This window comes from Empidonax traillii, unplaced genomic scaffold, assembly GCF_003031625.1.
Source record: "Empidonax traillii isolate 1590-97213 ecotype Southwest subspecies unplaced genomic scaffold, ASM303162v1 scaffold426:size1138770, whole genome shotgun sequence".
Classification (NCBI taxonomy): domain Eukaryota; kingdom Metazoa; phylum Chordata; class Aves; order Passeriformes; family Tyrannidae; genus Empidonax; species Empidonax traillii.
Window position 1 is genome coordinate 1019482 of NW_020955619.1, and position 22111 is coordinate 1041592.

The following is a 22111-nucleotide window of genomic DNA, read 5'->3' on the forward strand; positions in this document are numbered from 1 at the left end:
CCTAGGAGACTGAGTTGTGCCTGTGGTTTAAGCAGGGGTGGGCAAGTTCTTATCCCTCTGCCCCTTCTCTCGTGCCTCAGGGACAGCTGTGTGTGTTGCTCCTGAGCCGTCATGGTTTATGGGCCAGTTCACTCAGTCAGCTGGAACCACATTTGCTCTGTCTCAATGTGCAGGGCTTGAACCTGCAGTAACTCAACTGCTGTTTGAGAGCGGCTCACTTATCCTTGGACAGGAACGAGGGAGATGGATGGAGCAGCTACCCGGGGCAGGAATTTTATGCTGTCCTAAGATAAGCTGCTCTGCCTGTGAACTGCTGTCCTCAGACACATGTGGAAAAGTGTGTGGGCTGGAGGCCTCTGCTGAGGGAGAGCCTTGTTTTGGGGTGTCTTTACAGTGGGAAACTAATTTAGTAAATCTGGTTCCAAATGCAGGTGTGGCCTTCTGGAGCAGGGGTTGGGATAGATGCAGGGAGCATCTCCAGAGCCCTCTCCCAGGCAGTTCCCTGAGCTTCCCCAGCACCACCAAAACCCTGACCTTGTGCCCCCTGAGGTGTGGGAGTGCCCTGGGCTCCTGCAGAGCTCAGGGACGAGCCAGTGATGATGTTGTCTCTTGTCTTGCACCTCTAAAGGCGAAACCAAGTCCAGGGCATCCCGGAGAACATGCGCAAGGTGCCGAAGCTGCCCAACCTGTCTCCTCAGGCCATCAAGCACCTCTGGATCCGCACAGCCCTCTTCGAAAAGGTCTTGGATAAAATTGTGCACTACTTGGTAGAGAACAGCAGGTGAGTGCAGGCACAGACCACCCGTTTACCTGTCCCAGATCACTGCCAGCATCTGCCCCTTTGATGGCACTGGGGGCATTGCTGTCTGAGCTGTGTCCAAGTGGGCCAGAGAAGCGCCCTGAATGGGACAGGCCCACTGTGTCACTCAGTGCCCATCATGGGGACTCTGCTGGACACCCTGCTGCTGGTGGCCACTGTGCACTCCCTAAAATAAAGACAGGCCACACTTGCCCTGCTGGTGGTTGGGTTGTCAGAGGCTGTATTGTCTTTGTCCTCTGGGATCTCTATACCGAGGTGACCTGTCCTGGGGAGGATCTCCAGTCTTGGGGCAGGTTTTGTTAGGAGATGGTGATGTTTGCAACGTGCTGCAGAAGGTGTCTGTTCTCCAGGAATTTCACAGCTAGAGAAACAGCCTGTTAAGGGCTTTTTGCCCTTTTCCCACCAAGGGTCGATACAGAAAGAGAAGGGCATACCAGTGATTTAAAACCACTGTCTATAACTTTGCAGTCCCATTTTGCAGCCCTCCAGCTTTCTGCTGTCTTTTATTTCTTCTAGTAAGTACTATGAGAAGGAGGCTCTCCTGATGGATCCTGTGGATGGGCCAATTCTTGCATCTTTATTGGGTAATGCTTCCCTCTTACCCTTTGCTTTCCAACCCTGTGCTCCCAGGTCTGTGATCTGGGTGTGAAATGCAGTTGTTTTCCCTGTGGATCCGGGGGGGGTGACCGTGGCCATGGGAACACCGATGGCTCCCTTATGTTTGGGCTGTTCCTCTCTACAGTGGGACCCTGTGCACTGGAGTACACGAAGATGAAAACCGCTGACCACTTCTGGACAGACCCCTCGGCGGATGAGCTGGTCCAGCGGCACCGGATCCACAGCTCCCACTGCCGGCAGGACTCGCCCACCAAGCGCCCGGCGCTCTGCGTGAGTGGGGGGGGGGACAGCCCCTCACTGGGCTCCTCCCAGAGCCACAGCCAGGGCTCTGCACTCCCTGTGTTTGAAAAGGGCTTTGGGGCCCTCTGATGAGGGAAGTCTTTGAGCCAGAAGTGCTGGGAGCACGGTCCATGGAGAGTGCCGGGGCACGGGGGCATCGTGGGGTCTGTGCCCCTTGGGAATATCGTGAATGAACACAAAGCAAGGGCAGCTGGAGTCTGCAGTGTTTATTGCAAATAAAGCACACTCCTGGGGCTTTTCTAAGTACAGAAATTATCTTGGCCAGAGCCAGGAATCCTCTTAGAGGACTCTGAGGGGAAGAGTTCTGGTAATGACTTAAGTGTGTAAGTGAGGAGGGAATGAGCTTCAAGAGAGGCTTTTGGAAAGCCCGAGGTGTGTGTGCTCACCTCACATTTGTGGATGGCTCTCTTCCAGATTCAGAAAAGACATTCCAGTGGCAGCATGGATGACCGGCCCTCCCTGTCTGCCAGGGACTATGTGGAGTCACTGCACCAGAATTCCCGTGCCACGCTCCTCTACGGCAAGAACAACGTCCTGGTGCAGCCGGTGAGCTCCTGCTGGGGCATCTGGGCTTGAAAATGCTGCCCTGCCCCTCAACAGCTCCTTCTACCCCAAATTGCTCTTCGGTGGAGGAAAGCACAGGCTCATTTTTGGTCTGGGAAGGCAGTGAGTGGACTGTGTTTGTGGAGGTCCTGGTGATATGGATCCTCCAAGTGGAACAGGAGAGCTCTGCTCTGGTCTGAGTAGAAGCAGGCTCCTCTCCCTGCCCACTCTTTACCATAAAACTCCCCCTCCTGTCCTATCCTGCTTCTTGTAGTCAAATAAATGAAGTGCAAACTGCTTTTAGGTGGAGCTGTTAAGTTTTTCTTGCTGAGCAGCTGCTCTCAGCCCTATCCCAAGCCGGGGAGGTGTTCTGGCATCTCCGCCAGGAGGTTTTTCAGGGCCACAGTGGGTTTCTCACTGTGGGTGAGTGGGTGGGCTCAGGGCAGCAGGCAAGGCTATGTGAGGGGCCAGAACTGGTTCCAAGGCTCAGCCTCTGGCAGCCTGGGGATGGTGCTTCATGTTCCTGGCATTTTCCAGCTCACTCTGTCCCTGTGTTTCTCCCCTCAAGCGAGATGACATGGAGGCAATCCCAGGATATCTGTCCCTTCACCAGACCGCTGACATCATGGCACTGAAGTGGACCCCGAACCAGCTGATGAACGGCTCTGTGGGGGACCTGGACTACGAGAAGAGGTGACTGGAGCAGAGGGGGTGCAAATGTTCCCCAGGGTCAAAGTTTGGATCTGGTGTCCAAACCAGCAATGTTTTCCTGGCGACTGCAAAGCAAAAACCTCATCCTCAAGTCTGTAATGGGAAGGGACAGGGAAGGAGGCCTGGGGAGGGTGAAGGGAGGTGGAGTGAGATGCTGAGCTACTGCCCAGTTCTGCTGGGCAGTGCTCAGTGAGGGAGCTGGGGCTTGTTCCAACACACACAAACTGGTTTTTGTTTATTGCCCTCGGGGATTTTTCAGGGGAATGCCCTCAGTGGTCTCAGGTTTATCCTGGTTATTGCAATCTGGGAAGATGAGGAGCTCATAAACAGGGAAGAGAATCTGCAGAGAGGGAATGTGAACTGTTCCCAGAGGATCAGACAGTTGTCAGTGTGTGCCATTTTCTAGTGAACCTACATGCAGGTATTCAAAGTCCCTTGGATTTATTGGAGTCCCTGGAGCTTGTTCCTCCTGAGATCTGCTTAGTTTGCTTGACAGGCTATGTGGCCAAGCCCTTTTCCCTGGCATTGCCTGATGGACTGCTGGCGTTTCCCCTGACAGCTGCAATCCTTTCACAGGCTGGATCGTGCCAGGTCCCAGTTTGCCTGAGAAACAAAATCCCTTTCCAGCAGCTCCAGTAAAGTGGGAGTGTTTAGAGCACTGATGCTTTGACCTAGAGATCTTCTTCAGCAGAACTTGGTCTCAGCTTTGTTCATTCTCAATTGTAGTTTTTTGGGTTTTGTTTACCTGTTCTTTTCATCTCCCTTTTCTTCTTGGCCCCTGGGCCATTCAGTTGTGCCTGGTACCCTCCCCCTAAAATGCTATTTTCATCTCTACACTCCTTCTCTGAGTTCTTGACTTGGGCATCAGCCTAAGTTCTAAAACTTCCCAGTGTCAAGACGTGACCAAGGAAGAGAGGAGGCAGATGGCACAGTAAGTATGACTGTACAGGGAGTGACTCTTGCACCCCTTCTGTCCTTCACTGCCTTCACAAGCCATTTTAAATGTTATTTAGGCACTATTTTTGTGAAGTGGCAGACGATGCTGCTCAGGATCTGGAAATTTGCTTTGTTGCACAGAAGTAGGATGTGATGGAGTGCTGACACTATCAGAGAGCAGTGCTGGGCTCTCCACAGGAACGAAACCCTGGAGACATTCCCTTCCCTGTCTTCCTCCTGGCCCTCCCTGCCCCTCTGCCCTGTCTGGTGGCCACCAGCAATCCAGCATGTTCTAGATTTTCTCAGGCCCCTCGGGGTGCCTGTGCTGAGGCAGTTCTTGAACAGAAGCAGCTGAGACCAAATCTATTGTCAGCTCTGAAAGAAACCCCACCAGTTGTGAGGGTTTATTTCCCCTCCCTGGGGGCAGGAGCTCAGCAGAGCAGCAGCCCAGGCTTGGATAGCACTGCATGTTCCCTTGGGGCTCCAGGGCCACTCCTGTTGGATTCTTGGGGTTCTCCCAGCACTGCAGCAGGGTGGGGAGTCCTTGGGGTGCCCAGAGGGAGTGCTCAGCTCTGCAGGGCTCCATGTCACTCCCTGCAATTGCAAGGATTCATGGGCACATTGTCCATGTTTGGGAATGGTGTGAGGGTACAGAAACCACCTGGGGCAGGTGGGACTGGACTTGCCCTGGCTGAGCTGAGGTGGCAGGGACAGTTACTGGTTCTGGAGAGATGTTGTCACTCACCAGGCTGGTATCACTGCTCTGGGACCTCCTCCTTTCCATGGCTTCCCCTATCACCAGGGTATCTGGAGGCAGGATCTGGAGCTGATGTGGGCAGGAGCAGAGCCTCTCACATCCCTAAGGCTCATGGCTTCCCTGTCTCTGTTCCAGTGTGTACTGGGACTATGCCATGACCATTCGCCTGGAGGAGATCGTTTATCTGCACTGTCACCAGCAAGGTAAGGCCAGGCACCCTGACACCCTGATTCCTTACCTCTGGGGAGTGCCCATAGCTTGGATTTGGCTCCAGGACAGATGTCCGGAGCTCTGGGTGGTCACTATGATGTAAATGCTTCCAAGAAAAACTTTCCACCAGCTCCTGGCTGCAATGCTTGGCTGGGAGAGCTCCTTGCAGAGCAGGACGCTCTGGTTTCCAAGGGTGTGATCCCAGCAAACCTTCTCCAGCACCCCAGACTTGTTTGGATTCTTCTCCAAGTCCATTACAAGGAAGAAAGTCCTTTTCTTCCATGCTAGAAAGACAATTCCCTGAGCTTCCCTGCCCTCTGCCTTTCGGACTGGTGCTGTTTCCCTCGCTGATGTCTCTTCTCCTCCCTGCTGTCACTGTTGCCAACAGTAGACAGTGGTGGGACGGTGGTCCTGGTGAGCCAGGACGGGATCCAGAGGCCACCGCTGCGGTTCCCCCGAGGAGGCCACTTGCTGCAGTTCCTGTCCTGCCTGGAGAACGGGCTCCTGCCCCACGGGCAGCTGGACCCACCCCTCTGGTCACAGCGGGGGAAGGTGGGTTTTCTGAAACTGGGCTGTTTCCTGGGGCTCTTGCTGTTGTTCCTGAGTGGAGCGTCTCCAAGTGGAGCTGCTCCGCCCAGAATTTGTGCCCTCTGTGTTTTAAGTAATCCCCTTCCCAAAATTAATAAGGAAGATGGGCTTCAAAGTATGGTGGTTTCTTTTAGCTTGTGGCTTTGACCAGCCAAACAGACCCATTGGGAAAGCTCAAGGTGGGGGGTGTGGGAGGGCTGCCCATGGCGCACAGCGGGTTTGGTTCTCGTGGGTTGTACATACCCTGTGCCCAACAGGGTTATAGATCCACCCTGTAATGGAAGGCATCATCCAAAGGCTGCTCCAGCCTAGGGAATGTGGAAAGTCATCCAGGCTGGAAGGGCACATGCTGTGGTGGGGCAGGAGCTTGGGAAGCGAGTGCTCAAGTGTGGGGCAGCTCATGAAGGGCTGGTTTTGTTCCCCCAGGGCAAAGTGTTTCCCAAGCTGAGGAAGCGAAGCCCCCAGGGCTCCTCCGAGTCCGCATCCGACAAGGAGGATGACGAAGCCACAGATTATGTGTTCAGGATAATATACCCTGGGACACAGGCTGAGTTTGGTGAGTGCAGGGCAGAGTTTTGGGGGGTTCTCACAGGGTTTATGAGACAGGGCACTGAAGGGCACCATGGCAAACCAGGAAGTGGTTCCAGAGGAAGAGCTTGTGTTGTGTCATTGCTGCCTGTTCAATGTCGTCATTCCTTCCTGGGAGGATGGGGAGGCCCTGGCACAGGTTACCCAGAGAAGCTGTGGCTGCCCTATCCCTGGAAGTGTCCAAGGCCAGGTTGGATGAGGCTTGGAGCAACCTGGGATAGTGGAAGGTGTCCCTGCCCATGGCAGGGGTTGGAATGAGATGAGCTTTAAGGTCCCTCCCAACCCAACCCATTCCGTGATTCTGTCTGTGGATTTTTGTTTCAACCTTCCACTTGCTGTTGAGTCCTTTGTTTCTGCAGCTGCACAACAGCCACAACAGCCTTAATGAGGAGAAAACAACCCTCTTACACATAACTTGAGTAGGAATATTCACTTTGGTCACTTGGGGGTCACTTTCCACCATCACAAGCCCCCAGTGCTGATTCTTCTCTTGCTGTCCCAGTCTGGCTCAGCCAGTGCTGCATTAAATCCAGTGATGTTCCCTCAGTGTGGCTTCTGCAGTGCAAAGGGGAGGTCAAAGCACCCTTCTCCCATGTGTCTTCAGTCCCTGACTCATGGGGCAAGGGGGGGGATGCTGCTGGATGCAGCAAACCAGAAATGTCTCTTAATGTCTGGTGGTGAATGATTTGAATTTGAATGAAATATCTTTACATTGATCCTCTCTCTTCTGTGAGATACCAAGAAGCTTTTTCTGACATGTGGGGACATCATAGGTGACTTTACAGGGGAGGAAACCCATCAGTTTTAGATAGAAGACTTGTGGAGGGTTTTTTAAAAAGCTATGGAATCTGATCAAAACCTTGTTCCTATATTTTTGAGGCTATAAGGGGGAAATCACATCCCCTGTGACTCCTCCATAACATCAGTTAAGATTATACTTACTTCTCCCTGCCTTTAGCTGACTAACACAATTCAGTGAGTCAGATAAAAATCTGATTGAAGCTAAAACAGCAGAGATGCTCCTTTCTGTGGCTGCCTTTTGATCTACCCCTTAAAATTCCATGCTGGGGGCCACATTTTCTGTGAAATAAATTGCTACCATCTCCTCAGCTGGCGTCATCACAGCCTGTGCTGTTCCTGTGGACCTTCCCAGAGGGTGGTGGAACTGCATCGTTCTCTCTTGTCTACAGATTCATCCTTTCTGCCCTTTCATTTGTGCCCTTGTCCTCTCTCTGTGTCTCTAGTTGCCATTAATGGTACTTTTCACCCATTCCGTGCACCTGTGATCTCTATGAGTGCTGGGAGAGGGAAGATGACGAGGACTCCAACTGCAAGCAGTATGGTGGTGATCCCTAAATGGTGTCTGAGTCTCCTCATCACGTCCCGACCTCCCCGTGCTGCTCTGGGGACCTCCCAGCACCAGTGTAATGGGACTGTTGTGGTTGGTTGTGTCTGGCACTCAGCTCACCTGTGTTGTCACTTGACAAGTCCTGCTGAGGTGTCCCTGTCCCTGCTGACCATCGCTGACCTATCAGCTCAGTCAGAGGGGAAAGGAAGGGGTTTTTATAGAAATATTTCAGCATTTTTTCTTGCCGGTACCACCTGTTCAATACCACAAACAGGGAGAGTGTGAGACCAAGGGTGTGATGAAACCCTCTCATGGCCAGAAGATGGAATTTCTACCCTGATTTAATTTCCAAGGAGGAGTAAATAGGATTATTCTCCATCTCCTGGCCAGTGTGTGGACAGTACCTGAGCAGGACACGAGGCTGTTGCAGTAGAATTCAAGTTTAAGCAGGATTTAGCAAGTGACAACATGCAGAGCTCCTGCTGTCCCTCTCAACCTCTTCATCCATGTCTTCATCTCCTGTCTTTTGATTTTGGTGATCCCTTCTTTCTGTGAATCTTGGATGGGATCCTAGTGTTTGAGAGGTGGGAGCTTTTCCCTGCCAGTGATTGGCTCTTCCTGGGACAGCAGTTGACTTCAATCCTGTTTTTTCTCATCTGTTTCGGTCTGTTGCAGCCCCTTCTCTGGAGTCTCTGCATTGGGTGTTGGGTTTCTGCCTTGGTCAGCACAAAGCAGTTTAAGACCAGCTTTCTGAATGAGCTTGTTAATTAGCAGATGGTTCTCTCATCAATGCTCTTTGTTCCCTTTCCTTTCTCCTGAGCTCACCAGTGCCGGTGCTGTGATTCCCTGCAGTGGGCCCTCCTTGGGAAGAGTGAGATGCTGCATTTGCTAATCAAAGCTCTCTGTTGACACCCCTGTGTGTCCCTGGCTCCAGGGGCAGTGCCAGGCGGTCCCTGATTCTCCTCTCCACTCCTGCAGTGCCCCAGGACCTGATGGATGGGCCGGGGGCTGCCCTGCCCCCCATGTGGCAGCCCAGCACCCGCAAATCCTCCTGCTCCTCCTGCTCCCAGAGCGGCTCCTCGGACGGGGGCCCGGCCAACGGCTGCAGCCACGAGAGGTACGAGGAGCTGCTGCTCCCGTGGGACACGTGGGCATGGCAAAGCCAGGGCATCCCTGCATCTGGGACATCTCAGCTGCTCTGTGGCCATATCCTGGCAGCAGGAATCGCTGCTCTGAGGCTGAGCTGGGTCCTGTGATGCATCTCTGCAGGCACAGCTGGATCAGTCAGATCAAAGCCTGACTGAGGGGGATGCACGGGAGCATTTCCTCTTCTGACATCCCCTGTGTTTTTGTTGGCAGAGCTCCGCTGAAGCTCCTGTGTGACAACATGAAGTACCAAATCCTCTCCCGGGCCTTCTATGGCTGTGAGTACCAGTCACATCCCTGCTGCCATGAGATGTGTGGTGGGTGAGGGATAAGGCCCTGGGCTCCAGGCTGGGAGCGGTGCTCAGGCAGCTTGCAGTGGCCAGGGGTATTGGGACCAGTCTGTGCATGTGCTCAGGATGAGGAGCAAACACCTGGACTCTGATCCTTGGACTTGAGCCCAGCAAGCAGCTGGACTGGTGGTACAAGATGATGATGAGACACTGACTTATCCCAGTAGGACTCCCTGCTTGGGGATGTGGCTTCAGAAGGTCTCCCTCAGGGAACAGACTCATTAGAGCTTTCTTCTGCTCTTCACCCTCATGGTTCCCTGAGGTCCAAGGCTGAATGTTTGGCTTTCCCTGCTGCAGGGCTGGCCTATTGCAGACACCTGTCCACGGTGAGAACCCACCTGTCTGCGCTGGTGAACCACAACATCGTGTCCTCTGATGTCCCCTGCAGCGCCAGCTCGGGGCTGACTGTGGACATCTGGCAGAGATATTTGCAGGACAGCACGGTAGGGCCATGGCTCTGGGGACATACCAGCTCTGGTGCACTTGGGGTGTCCAGGCGGTTGTAGCACAATGGGGTCAAGCACTTTGAGAAGTTCCTCTTCTTCCTTCCTGTGGAAGTCAGCCAGCCTGTCCAAGGCTGCACAGAACCAGGGTTCCTAATCCTTGGCACATGGGAGCTGGGAAATGAAAGCTGCTCTCCTAGACTTCCTTCTGTTCAGAGCTCGCCTGGGCAGTGTCTGTCACCCGATTACTGTGGCCTTGAGGGGGGGCCTGCTGTGCTGCTGGGCTCAGAGGCACCGCAGTGACCCGTGGTGACTTTGATGGGCTAGTTTCTGGTGTGGTGAGCTAGAATGTCCACCCACAGCAGCCTCTGGCTCTATCTGAGCCCAGGCAGGGATCTGAGGGTTTGGGAACAGTTAGGGTCTGGACAGTGTTCCAGGTACTGAAATGTGGTGAGGCTGGGCCTTACACCCAATGGGCCATGTCCTGGCTGTGTCTGTGCACTGACTGAGCTCTTTCCACAGAGTTATGAGGACCAGGAGTTGCTGCGGCTGATCTACTATGGTGGGATCCAGCACGAGATCAGGAAGGCTGTCTGGCCCTTCCTGCTGGGCCATTACCAATTTGGGATGACGGAGGCAGAGAGAAAGGAGGTTGGTGTGGGTGTGCTGCCAGCTCAGCAGTGTGGCATTGATGTGTCCTGAGTACTGCACAGCTTAAACGGTCTGCTTGCAGAGCCAACCCTTTGAGCCCACTGGGCATCATGTCCGCTCTGGACTGGGCTGTAGGTAGGAGTGGGAGAAAGACTCGGATCAGCACGAATTGACAGGACCAAGCTTGACACTGCCCTGTGCAGCTGCTGATCCCTCACATTCAGTGCCCTGCAAACCTCTGGAAGGCAGGGGGGAGATGGATGGGCATTTCCCATCCTAATTTTGGCCAGGTTTTGTGGGTCAGGCATTGTGCAGTGGATGGGTGACCGTGTCCCGTCCAGCCGTAGTTAACATGAGTGTTCGCTCCTCTGTGCGAGGCTGTTTGGGAGTGCAGGAGGGGCTGGGTTTGGGCTCTCCAGGGACAGCCACTCCAAGCCCCTGTGTCCCCCCATGCTGCAGGCTGACGAGCAGACCCGTGCCTGCTACGAGCACACGATGGCAGAGTGGCTGGGCTGCGAGGCCATCGTCCGGCAGCGTGAGAAGGAGTCGCACGCGGCTGCGCTGGCCAAGTGCTCCTCGGGGGCCAGCCTGGACTCCCACATCCAGAGGATGATGCACAGGGACTCGACCATCAGCAACGAGGTGAGGCTGGGGGGATTCAGGGGAGCTGTGTCCAATCAGGCTCCCTGTTGTATGGAGACACAGGTCTTGCCCACCCTCCTTCCCTGACTCTGCCCCCCTGTGCCTCAGCGCTCACTCACCTGTGCAAGCTGGAGCTTTTCCACCTGTTTTCTTTCACCTGCCCTTCCAGAGTGTTTGGCAGTAGGAGCAGGGATCTCTTGCACTGTGACCCAGTTCCAAACTCTTGTATTCACTGACCAAGAGGTTGTGGGCTGCAGCTGAGAGACAGATTGGGGGTCTTACCTCCAATTTGCTTTGGCTGCCACAGCCTCAGTATCCCAGGAGCACTGAAGAGCTCAGATCCATGACCCCATGGGGGTGCTGGGGCAGAGGGACTGAAACCAGGGGCAGCAGGGAGAGGGCAGGGACTCCTGGCAGAGGACCTTGTAACTCATTTGTGGGGCCACATGACTGAATCCAGACACTCTCACCAGTCCTGTGAGATATTTCTTGTGAGTATTTCTAGAGAACGAGGTACTCATTACCTGATGCACTCCTGGTGCACATCAGGTTTAGCTCCATGGAAGACTGTTGAAGAGGCAAGGAACATCATGCTCCTGGCACTGAGGGGCTGTGAAACAGGGCAGTGGGCTTGCTGTCTCCCTTTTCCATCAGCTGCTCAGCACAGAGGAACCTCGGTATACCCTTGGTATACAGTGCCATCATGGGACAGAGCTGGGAACACCCAGCTCCGTGGGACTGGCTTTTAGGAATTAGATCCACTGCCCAAACCAAAGGGTGTGGAGGGAAAAACCTATTAAAGGAAAGGCAGCTCTGGGAACAGTGTCCAGGGAGTGTTTCTGTGAGAGTTTTGTCCTTGGAGGAGCAGAGCCCAGCACAGCAGAGCACATGGTGCTGGTTTGTGTGACCTCAGGCTGCCACACTGGGGCCAAGAGGAGGCCCAGATGAACAGGGCCTGGGAGGTGAGCCCTGGAGACTTGATCTGTTTCCCTCTGGGAAGTTTGTGTGGGTGCATTGGGAAAGAGACGAGCTCAGCTCCAGTCCTGTGAGCTACATGTATGTACAGAGAGAGAGAGAGGCAGGCAAAGCAGGTCTGAACCAGGAGCTGTTTGGAATTGGATGATGCAGCTCTCACCGGGGATGAGCAGAGCTGGGCTTACACTGTTAGTGTGGCTGTAACCCCAAGAATCACCACCTTCCCCTCGGCATCTCCACCGTGGTTCTTTGGTACCCACACATGCCTGTTCCGGGAACAGGTGCTGGGAGGGGAGCTGGCAGAGTTAACACAGGCAAAGGTTCACCCTTTTTCCATCTGAACCTGAAATTTCCTGTTATAAGTGCTCCCATGGTGATGGAGGAAAGCTGTCGCCCTTCCTTTCTCCATCAGAGCCCTGCCCAGCAAACACCCACAATACGAGGGTGGGGACAAATTCTGCTGTTCTGAATGTGCGGTATTTTCTTAAAATCCTATTGTTTGTGTGTAATGTCATTCCATGCTCTGCACATCTGCTCAGATAACAGGGAGGACTCACTCTGAGCGAGGACTGGTCGCTCAGAGGAAATCCACAAGGCTGAGCATGGAGCTGGTGCTTGCAAAGCCCAGCCCTTCCCTCTGTGCTTCAGCTGGAAGCCAGAACAGGGTACTCGTGACTTTGAGAGGAGCTGCCTCTGCTAAGGCTGGCTTAAAACATCAATATTTGTCCTTTAAGAAAAGGAAAAAAAGCATGAATATGCTTGGAGGGGCTGTTTTATAGCCAGTGACTTCATCGTTTATGTAAACTGAGCTGGGCTGAGCCGCACTGCTGCCAAATTAGGACAGAGATTTGTAGAAATTTGCACTCTGGGGAGGCAGCGTGACCTCTCTGCAGGCCAGAGGAAAGCAGCTCCTTTCAGACCCAACACGCAGCTCTTGACAACTGCACTGGCCTGAGACTTTGGCTCTTGTCACCTTCCTCAGCAGTCGGTGATGGTGGCTGAGGCAGAGCACTGCCCTGGGGGACACACACGGCAAAGTCAATGTGATAGGAACGTCCTTCACGGGTCAAATAGGAGAATATACTGCATGCATTTTCTGCTTGCCCTTCACCTGCAGAAATGCCATCTCTGCTTGAGCTCCCACACCCAGACCCTGTGCCCTCTGCCTTCTCACTGCCCTTTTCCCTCTCCCTTGCAGTCGTCCCAGAGCTGCAGCTCCGGCCGACAGAACCATGCCCGGCTGCAGAGCGACTCCAGCTCCAGCACCCAGGTGAGCTGCAGCACCTTGTCCTCTCCTTTTTGTGTCCCCGCCGCTCTGCCCTGGCTTGAGTTGACTCCTCAGCCATAACCATGGGGATCTCTGGCAAACAGAACCAGTGTTGGAGGAGGTAAATGAGTCCCCAGAGAGCTCCGGAGCCACTAAAGTTAGAACTGCCCTCTGCTTGTGGTGTTGAATATTCACCTGCCTGCTTTGCCCCGTGGCTGTCACACTTGAGGGTCTGTGGCTGCTCCCTCTGTTACTGCCCAAGTGTTTAATACCTGTTTAAATCACTTTCTGCCCAGCATATAATGCCAAGCAAAGCATAGCCCTTCAGAGCAGGGATTTGTGGGTTTGGAGTTGTGCAAATGACCAAGTGCTGACTCAGATCCAAGGAGAGGAAGCTAAAGGGTGATTTTCTTCCCTCTCCACCATTGTGAACATGGGCTCTATGAGTACACAGCTCTTGGGAATATGGGCACTATGTCCCCAGTAGTTTGCTGAATTCCCATGATGCTCCCGTGTGTCTCTGCTCACACTTTTGCAGGTGTTTGAATCTGTGGATGAAGTGGAACAGACAGAAGTAGATGCTCAGCTGGAAGATGGCAAACAAAGCAAGGTCCCCAATGGGACAGTTCCTAATGGCACTTGTTCCCCTGATTCTGGCCACCCCTCTTCCCAAAACTTCTCCATCACATCAGGGTTCTCAGAGCGCAGCTTCAGCAACGAGGACAGTGCCCTGGAAACCAACAAATCCTCGTCCAGCTCCCAGGGAAAGGCTGGTGGGCCCGATGTGCCAGCCCCAGCAGACACAGATGGTGTCCAGCAGGAGAAGCTGCAGGGCCAAGACAGCCTGGAAGGTGAATTTCCCAGCGTTGGAAGTGTGGACTTTGTTCCCGTGGGTGAGGGCCCGGTGGGGGCCCTGTGTGACACCGTGGCCCTGACTGTGGTGGAGAGCTGGGCAGATAACGATGCTGAGAAGCAGAGCTTGGTGGAGAGTGAGGACAACCTCTCTGAGGAGCCAGAGATGGAGAGTCTGTACCCCCAGCTGGATTCTCTGGCTGTGGCTGTGACTGATCTGACCAACAGTGAAACATCTGCTCTCTCCTCCACGGGTGTCACCTACTCTGTAAGTATGGACCTGTTCAGGGTGGGTTTCTTCCTGGCTGCCTTGCTATTTCACAGAACCACAGAATCCCAGAATAGCTGGGGTGGGAAGGGACCTCTGGACATCATCCAGTCCAACCCCCCTGCCAAGGTTGGGTCACCTGGAGCAGGTGACACAGGAATGTGTCCAGGAAGGTTTGGAATGTCTCCAGAGAGGGAGACTGCATGCCCTCCCTGGGCAGCTGTTCCAGGGCTCTGCCACCCTCCATGGAAAGAATTTCTTCCTCATGTTGAGGTGGAACTTTTTCCATTTAGTTTATGACCATTGCTCCTTGTCCTGTCACTGGGCACTGCTGAACACAGTCTGGCACCATCCTCTGACAACCCTTGGAGGTATTTGTGTGGATTGATGGGATCCCCTCTCAGTCTTCTCTTCTCCAGAATAACCAGGCCCAGCTCCCCAGTCTCTCCTCATCAGAGAGATGCTCCAGATTCCTGTGGTCTTCACTGGACCCTCTCCAGTAGCTCCTTGTCTTTTTTTGAACTGTGGAGATCAGAATTGAACACAACACTCCAGATGTGGCCTCACCAGGGCCAAGTAGAGGGGCAGAATTTACCTGCATTTGCCCCATGCTGATCCCACAGTTGGGTGTAGAGGGGCTCCCACCTCCCACCCAAACTCTACCCTTTGCTCTGTCGCCCTTGCAATCCTCTTCTTGCTTTTTGTTTGAGAACAAATCAACTTTGCTCTTGTTTTGGGCAGCCAGAGCTGCTGGACATGTACACAGTGAACCTGCACCGCATCGAGAAGGACGTGCAGCGCTGTGACCGCAACTACTGGTACTTCACCCCGGCCAACCTGGAGAAGCTCCGCAACGTCATGTGCAGGTGGGAGCTGTGGGGGTCAAGGGGCTTCCCGGAATTCACCTTGAGGCTGGAGCCCCGAACTTTGCTCTGGCTACTGAGTTTTACCTCCTTGACTTCTGCTCCCAAATCCCCTCATCATCCCAGCGCCAGGGCCACCGCTCCAAGGACATGGCGGTCCCGAGGTGTCCCATGCCTAGAGGTGTCCAGCTGTCCCTTGACTGCCATGTGCTGGGTTTTTGGCCAAGGTAGAGGCTTCCTGGGCTGTGGGCACCCACTGCACTGGATTTATGCCTGGAAAAGGCTTTAACGAGGATCAGCTCACAGAGCCGTAGTGCTAATGAGGAAGTACCTGAAGCGCTGGAATGGTTATTGCCTACCCAAAACCCCAGAGACAGAGCCAGACATGGGTACTTTTCTGAGAGTCTTTGCTGAGTCCCTGTGACTCAGAGCTGGCTGAGTGACACTCACTAACTCAGACCCGCTCCAGCTCAGCCGTTGCTTCATGGGCAATGAAGGATAAAATATTATTACTCATCCTGCAAACATGAGGAGAAGCTGCTGTTCCATCAGTGCTGTCGCTTCATCTGACAGCCAAAGCTGGAGATCTGTGCTGAGATTAGACCTTCAGTACAGCAGATTTTGGAAAACCAGTGGGCAGGCTGGAAAAGGTCGTTCCCTTGTGCCAGCAGCAGATCTGAGCCCTTTCTGAATGCATTTTGACTTGCTTACCAAATAAGGGAAGATATCCCTGCAGGGCTGGGTGCTTCCTGGGACACTGGGAATGGGAAGGCAAGGCAGGCAGTATTGTGCACAGAGAACCAAGAGGATTATTCAAGGGGGAAGGATGAGAATGAGAAATAAATTAACAAATTCCATCAGTCTCTGTCCTTTAACCAATGACCCTACTGTGCCATGCTTTCCCATTTTGCTTTTCCCTGCACTGATTTTCCATGCAATGGCCATGGCACAGCCCTGAATGGACACCCTGGGACATAGCCATGGCAGGGTGTCAATGCAGGACTGTGCCGTGCATGCCTGCCTTGGAATTTAATAATTTACAGCACAGGAATAACAGAATAAACAGGTGGGATTTCCCTCCTCATCCCGGGAAGGGATGTGGCACTTGGTCACCTCTCCTGCTCTCTCACACAGCTACATCTGGCAGCACATTGAGATTGGCTACGTGCAGGGGATGTGTGACCTGCTGGCCCCTCTCCTGGTCATCCTGGATGATGGTGAGTGGGTGGCTCTGCTTTCCCTGTCACTTTGTGGGATCATGTGGGGGAATCTGCCAGGCTTGTGGTGGCTCTTTGCATAGAGGGGTCCCATGCTTAGAGGTGAGGAGCAGGATCCCCTTTGTCCTTGGTGCTGTCTGGCTCCCAGGAGCCCAACCTGGGGACAGGGTGGGCCTTTTGGAGGGATGTTCCTGCTGCAGGTGGCTGTGGGAGCAGGTGCAGCAGAGCCTGTGCAGCCCAGCAGTGGTGTCTCTCCTCCCTGCACAGAGGCTCTGGCTTTCAGCTGTTTCACCGAGCTGATGAAGAGGATGAATCAGAACTTCCCCCACGGAGGAGCCATGGACACCCACTTTGCCAACATGAGGTCGCTGATCCAGGTAAGGGGTCCTGGCATGGGGACAGTGGCTTCTCACACCCGAGGGGGAAAGCTAGTGTAGGGGATGGGGGTCTTGGAGGGGCTGAGAGGAGGTTTCAGTGGTGGGAAGTAGGAGGGGAGAGCAGGAGCTCTAAAGAAGCCTGGAGTAATGTGTGCCAGGAAAGGGAGGGATGAGCTGGTGCTGTAGGAAAGCACCTGGGAGCAGAGGAAAGCAGGCACAGAGATGGCTGGGGCCTCCTGTGTGCACTGCTGAGTTTCCTTTTGCTTTTCTTGACAGATTCTGGACTCTGAGCTTTTCGAGCTGATGCACCAGAATGGGGATTACACTCATTTCTACTTCTGCTACCGATGGTTTCTCCTGGACTTCAAGAGAGGTGTGTGCTGAGACCACCCAGGCCGGGAGTGGGCAGGGTCAGCCAGGCTCCTCAGCACACTCTGCAACTTAGTAGTTTAAACTTAACTCTAAATCCCTTTTCGCTTTTCCCTGGCTTGTGTGGGGCTGTCTGTTCTGTCTGGATACAGAACCTGTTTTTCCAGAGCTGCTGCTGAGCCTCACCAGGAGCGTGTCCTGAGGCCTGTGCCACCTGCTGCAGGCCAGAAAGTGTCTCTCTAAAAGTGGCTGACTTATTGCTTCCAGCTGGAACAGGTTCTTGTGGGAAGAAGCCTCCCAGCGAGTCTCCCCAGCGCTGCTGTGAGCTCTGTGAGTCAGGATGGTGTGAAGCCATGGCTGGTGTGGTAAGTGCTGGGCTGTTCTGTTCACAGAGCTGGTGTATGACGACGTGTTCTCCGTCTGGGAGACCATCTGGGCCGCCGCGCACGTCTCCTCTGCTCACTACGTGCTCTTCATAGCCCTGGCCCTGGTGGAGATGTACCGGGACATCATCCTGGAGAACAACATGGATTTCACAGACATCATCAAGTTTTTCAACGGTACAGCTTGTGTTCTGTCGGGCTGAATTCGTGGCGGCTGCTCAGATGTGTGCAGCACATGGCTGGGTGCAGGCAGTCATGTCTGGGCTCTGCTGTAAATGTTTAACACACACAGAGCAGTGTGAGGGTGTGGAACACGGTGGTAGAGCCCTTCTGCCCCTAAACAGTTGGGCTCTGAGGGGTCTGGTGGTGCTGGGGGAATCCACATGCCATCCTCCAGCGCTGACCCACCCGGATGTGCTAAAGGGAGCAGAAAATGTAGGTTGTGCTTCCTGCTGGCTAACATCATCCTGAGGAGCTCTCCAGAGCCAGGTGTCTCTGTGATGGGTGGTGTTGGGAATGTGGGCAGGAGCTCACAGCTTCAGCTCTCACCTGGGGCTCGGATGAGGAGCTGTGGGGCTGCTCAGCTCTTACCTCTCTGGGTTCCTCTGTCTGTGTTCCAGAAATGGCTGAGCGACACAACACCAAGCAGATCCTGAAGCTGGCTCGGGACCTTGTCTATAAAGTGCAGACTCTGATCGAGAACAAATGAAGGACACGGGGCAGACGAGGCATCCAAAGAGCCGAGACTCCCCTCCGATGCTTCCTCCCTTCTCCTCTTTCTCCAAGTGCCACACCTGTGGAACTCAGGCAGTGGGACACGTGCTGCTGGCTGAGCTGGGAGTACCCTCGGCTCCCCAAGTGCTGTGCCAGGGGCCCCAGCTCAGACCTTCTGCAGTGACTCAACCAAAGATCCGTCCAGGTGTGTGTTACCCATTGGGAGCAGGACTAGGCAGTCACTTCCTGGCCTTGCTGCAGTGGAAGGGCAGCAGGTTTGTGCCCACCACAATTGCCCAGGCATTGCCAGCATCCCAGGGCAGAGTTTGGGGGCTGGGAGAAGCAGAACTCCACATCCTTTGTTGCCCAGACGTAAAGCTGCTTCCTTGGGGCCATTCCTGGCGGTAGGAAGGCAACCAGTCTGTGAGCCCAGACAGCACAGGGATGCTGCCATTCCTCAGCTTCTTACCAACATGATGAGGTTCTGCCAGTAACAGGGGGGACTTTGATCACAGAAATTCCTCTTTTGATCTTGTCCCTTGATGTGTTGCATCCCCTTCAGTATTTTATTTTCTAAGGCTCTGTTTTCTCCCTGGGATTTTACATTGTTCCTACAGTATCTGAGCACACAAGAGTTTCATCTCTAGATGGATTTTCAGAACAGCTCCAAATTCAGCACTGGGTTTGTTTGTTGTTGTTTTGTTTTGTTTTGTTTTTTTTCAAAATCCAGCCTCTGTAACCCTCTCTGAACACTGGGAAATCTGGTCCTGACCTCCTCTGCGAACTCTCGGCTGGAGGTTTTCTTACCTGCCTTACTTTAGCTGCTTGTGGTAGAAGTCTGGTCTCCCTGTCATTCCTTTGCAGCCTCTGGGAGGGGGAGGGCTCCTCAGAAGGCAAGTCAGAGCTCCTGATTATCTTGGCTTTTCCCTCTGATGGTGCCTGTCTTCTCCTCTGTCCATTAAGACCAGCTGCTCAAAGCTCGACAGGGCAAACAATCCCCTTGGTGCCTGTGGGTTTTCCGTGTGCTGCCAAGCCCCCTAAGCCCACGAAAAGTCTCCACTTAGGTCTTGGTGGGCTTCTTTTACATGTCTATGAAGAGATGAATAGCCCAAGGTCTCTGAGTGGTCTTTGCTTTGGGAAGATGCACTCGTGTGGCCACTTTTCCTGCAGTGACTCCAGTGCTGGAGCCTGGAGCCCACTGCATGAAGTGCCTCTCAGCTGCTGTGTCCTCAGCTCTGCGGAGGGGTCGGAGTCATTTTTCAACTCAGGTAAAAACAAAACAGGAAAAGGAGAGGTGTGGGTGGTTGGAGGGTCCAGCCCAGCTGGGGGGTGCTGTGCCATGGCCACGGGGCAGGCACTGGGTTGGAGCCCTCTTTCTCTAAGGGTACTTTCTCTCACGTTTTGCTGCAAAAATTTGTGTTCCCCCTCTGTGCAATGTGTGATGTGTGTGTGCTCTCCTCCACTCCTCTGCAAGGGAAGGCCCTGCTCCTGCCTTGCTGCTGGAGTGCTGCCCACCCAAGGGAAAGGGCCTTTCCCTTCTCCCGTGGAACATCTGTCTGTGTTGTTTTGTGTTGGCTCGTGGCATGTGTCAGATGTTGCTTGCAGAAAACAGATGTCAATCTGCACAAGAGAAAACTGCTGCTTCAGGGAGGTTCTGTGGAGCGTGGTGAAGTGGTTTGCTGCTTGAGCAAATCGGGTGGAAAAATGAGCACTTTCCATATGCTGGGACATGGACGTCACAGCTGGAAAAAGCAAGGAGAGTGGCACATCCTGAACCTTTGGGGGAAGAGCCTCTGGCAAGGGGGAGAGCAAGGGGCAGCCCTTTGCTCCTCATAATCCCAACAGATGTGTACAACGATCTAGGAAATTCCTTGCAGGAGTTTCCTGCAGTAAATCCCCAAAGGGTGCTGGTCTGTAGTAGTTCAGGAAACAAAGAGCTTCAGATCTGCCAGTTCCTGTGTAGAATCTTCCATCTTGCCACCAAGCAGAGCAAAAAGCTCCTGCCCTCCCTCCATCCCAGGCTGCTCCTGTTCCCTCAAGGTTCTAGGACAGGCAATTGCCTGTGTTACCTGTCCAGAGGGGAAGTGCTCTGCCCTCCTCTTCCTGAGTGACAGGAACCCACAGGTCTCCTGAAACACAGTCTGACCAAGCAACATCTCTTACAACTTTCAAGCTTCTTTCCTTGGTTTTTAAACAAAAACAGCCAAGAGATTCTGCACAATATTTGCTGTCTGTATTAACTGAGAGTGTCTTTGGGCTGCTCAATAGCAGTGTTTTTTGAATAATTTCGGGGGGGGGGGGAAGTATTTATTTATTGGTTGTACCTGACTGTGTGTCCTTGTGTGCTGGCGTGTGAGTGTGTGCTGCTGTGCAAATGGAAATAGACATTTTCAATGTTCTTTACAATATCTTGTACATGTTTACCAGAGAATTGTGTCTATATATAATATATATACAGTATAGAGAGAAAATATGTGAATTAAGTGGGTTATTTTTTGAGGGAGGGGGTGAGAAATCTATTGCTTCTAAGAACTGTGTGGTTTCTATAGCACCTATTCCATGATGTGCCAGTCTGTTGCTGGGAGAGTTGTGGTGGTGGGGCAACAGGAAGCTCAGAGCAGAACCACCATCATGACCTCAGCTTGGCTTCATCTTAGTTCTAACTTTAAAACTGGAAAAGAAGGGGAAAAAAAGGAGGAGAAAAGGTCTGGTGCCGAGTGTGCAGGAGATGCTCTGCTCAAGCTGTGTGGGGTCTTGTGCCTTGCCTGGGGATTTGCTGGGTTAGAACAGTTGCAGAGCAGGGGTTTGGTGTGCTGTAGAGAAATTGGATAGTCCAAAGAGGAGTCTGTCATTTAATTTGGGACTAAAAGTGCCTGGCCACCCTGTTTGGGTAGGGAGTGTCCCTGGCCCATGCAGAGCATTAGAACTGACTCCTCACCAGCCCCTGCTGCAGGCAGAGCCCGTGTGCTGCTCCACCCCAATCCCTACAAACATCAGGGAAACCATCTGCTCACTAATATTCCTGTGAGCACTTGAGTCTGACCATGGAGGTCCAGCTTTGTGTTCCCAGGAGGTCAGAATCAGGCTGTGACAATCCCTGTGCTCTGGCCCCATCCATGCCTGGTCCCAGCTCTGCTTTGGACATCTTTCCCAAGGCTCAGTGGGGGCAGCTGTGCTGGGCCCTCCAGGGCAGGTTCTTGTGCTTGTGGAGACCCACAGCGAGGCACCCCCCAGGTTTGGGGCTCTGATGGCTATAAACTCCTAAAATGGAAGCAAAGGGTTTGTTGTGCAGCTCTTTGTGGGCCTTCTCTGGCCCAGCCTCTCATGCATGGCTCTGCCCCCAAGCTAGACCACCCTGAGATAAAGCCTTGTCCTGGGGTTCCGACAGTGGGAATCGTGGCCTTGGCATCCAGCATGGATCTCTCCCAGCTGTGCAGCCATGGAGGAGAAGCCTGTCACCAGGGAATGTTTGTCCATATACAGCAATCTTGTCTGGCTCCTTGGGGGAGAGGAATGTCTCACCCCAGCAGCTCTGCGCAGCTGAGCCCCCCCCTGCAATGGCACTGTGAGCTGGGGACTATCTATCTTTAGCCTGTTGTTGGTTCTGTGGGACCAGGGACTGGAGCTGCTGTGCCTTAAACTGACAGAGGGCAGGGTTAAATTGGATTTTAGAAAGAAATTCTTCCCAGTGAGGGTGGTGAGGCCCTGGCACAGGTTATCCAGAGAAGCTGTGGCTGTTCCATCCTTGGAAGCGTTCAAGGCCAGGTTGGACAGGGCTTGGAGCAACCTGATCTAGTGGAAGGTGTCCCTGCCCGTGGCAGGGGGTTGGAATGAGATGAGCTGTAAGATCTTTTCCAACCCAAACCATTCCATACTTTCTGATGAGACTGCTGCATTCTTCCCTGGGGTGCAGCAAGGTTTGCATCCCACTTCCTGCCAGCCCTGTTCTCTGCTCTGGGTCGCTCCAGAGCTGAGCCTGAGGAAGGATGTGCTCCACAGGCTGAGCTGTTCAGCTCCCATCACACCTCACTGAGCATCCGCAGAGCTGTGGGGTTTGGGATTTATCTCATGCTCGAGCTGCTCAGCTCAGATAATCTTGGTGTGTTTAAATCCAGTGAATGTTTGTGTCCTGGCCCCGCGTCCCCCTGAGGGAGTGACTAATGGATTCTCTGCCT

At 53.5% G+C, this 22111-nt stretch overlaps 1 protein-coding gene across 3 annotated transcripts in view; it reads left to right on the forward strand.

The window, feature by feature from the left end:
* The window catches only part of SGSM1 (small G protein signaling modulator 1), a 33932-nt gene extending 13313 nt beyond the window's left edge, over positions 1–20619 (forward strand). The window contains exons 5-27 of one of the 3 annotated variants that reach the window (XM_027894386.1): positions 629–781; positions 1337–1404; positions 1563–1708; positions 2153–2284; positions 2850–2974; positions 4821–4888; positions 5284–5447; positions 5910–6039; positions 7316–7495; positions 8398–8536; positions 8779–8843; positions 9213–9358; positions 9881–10009; positions 10469–10651; positions 12825–12896; positions 13432–14013; positions 14755–14879; positions 16011–16093; positions 16361–16470; positions 16747–16843; positions 17232–17399; positions 17843–18629; positions 18667–20619. In XM_027894386.1, coding sequence (XP_027750187.1) covers positions 629–781; positions 1337–1404; positions 1563–1708; positions 2153–2284; positions 2850–2974; positions 4821–4888; positions 5284–5447; positions 5910–6039; positions 7316–7495; positions 8398–8536; positions 8779–8843; positions 9213–9358; positions 9881–10009; positions 10469–10651; positions 12825–12896; positions 13432–14013; positions 14755–14879; positions 16011–16093; positions 16361–16470; positions 16747–16843; positions 17232–17399; positions 17843–17931 — 3154 coding nt within the window. In that variant the 3' untranslated portion in view covers positions 17932–18629; positions 18667–20619. The remainder of the gene's footprint in view (positions 1–628; positions 782–1336; positions 1405–1562; positions 1709–2152; positions 2285–2849; positions 2975–4820; positions 4889–5283; positions 5448–5909; positions 6040–7315; positions 7496–8397; positions 8537–8778; positions 8844–9212; positions 9359–9880; positions 10010–10468; positions 10652–12824; positions 12897–13431; positions 14014–14754; positions 14880–16010; positions 16094–16360; positions 16471–16746; positions 16844–17231; positions 17400–17842; positions 18630–18666) is intronic. The other 2 variants (XM_027894384.1, XM_027894385.1) reach the window with 2 other exon arrangements.
* The last annotated feature ends 1492 nt before the right edge of the window (positions 20620–22111 follow it).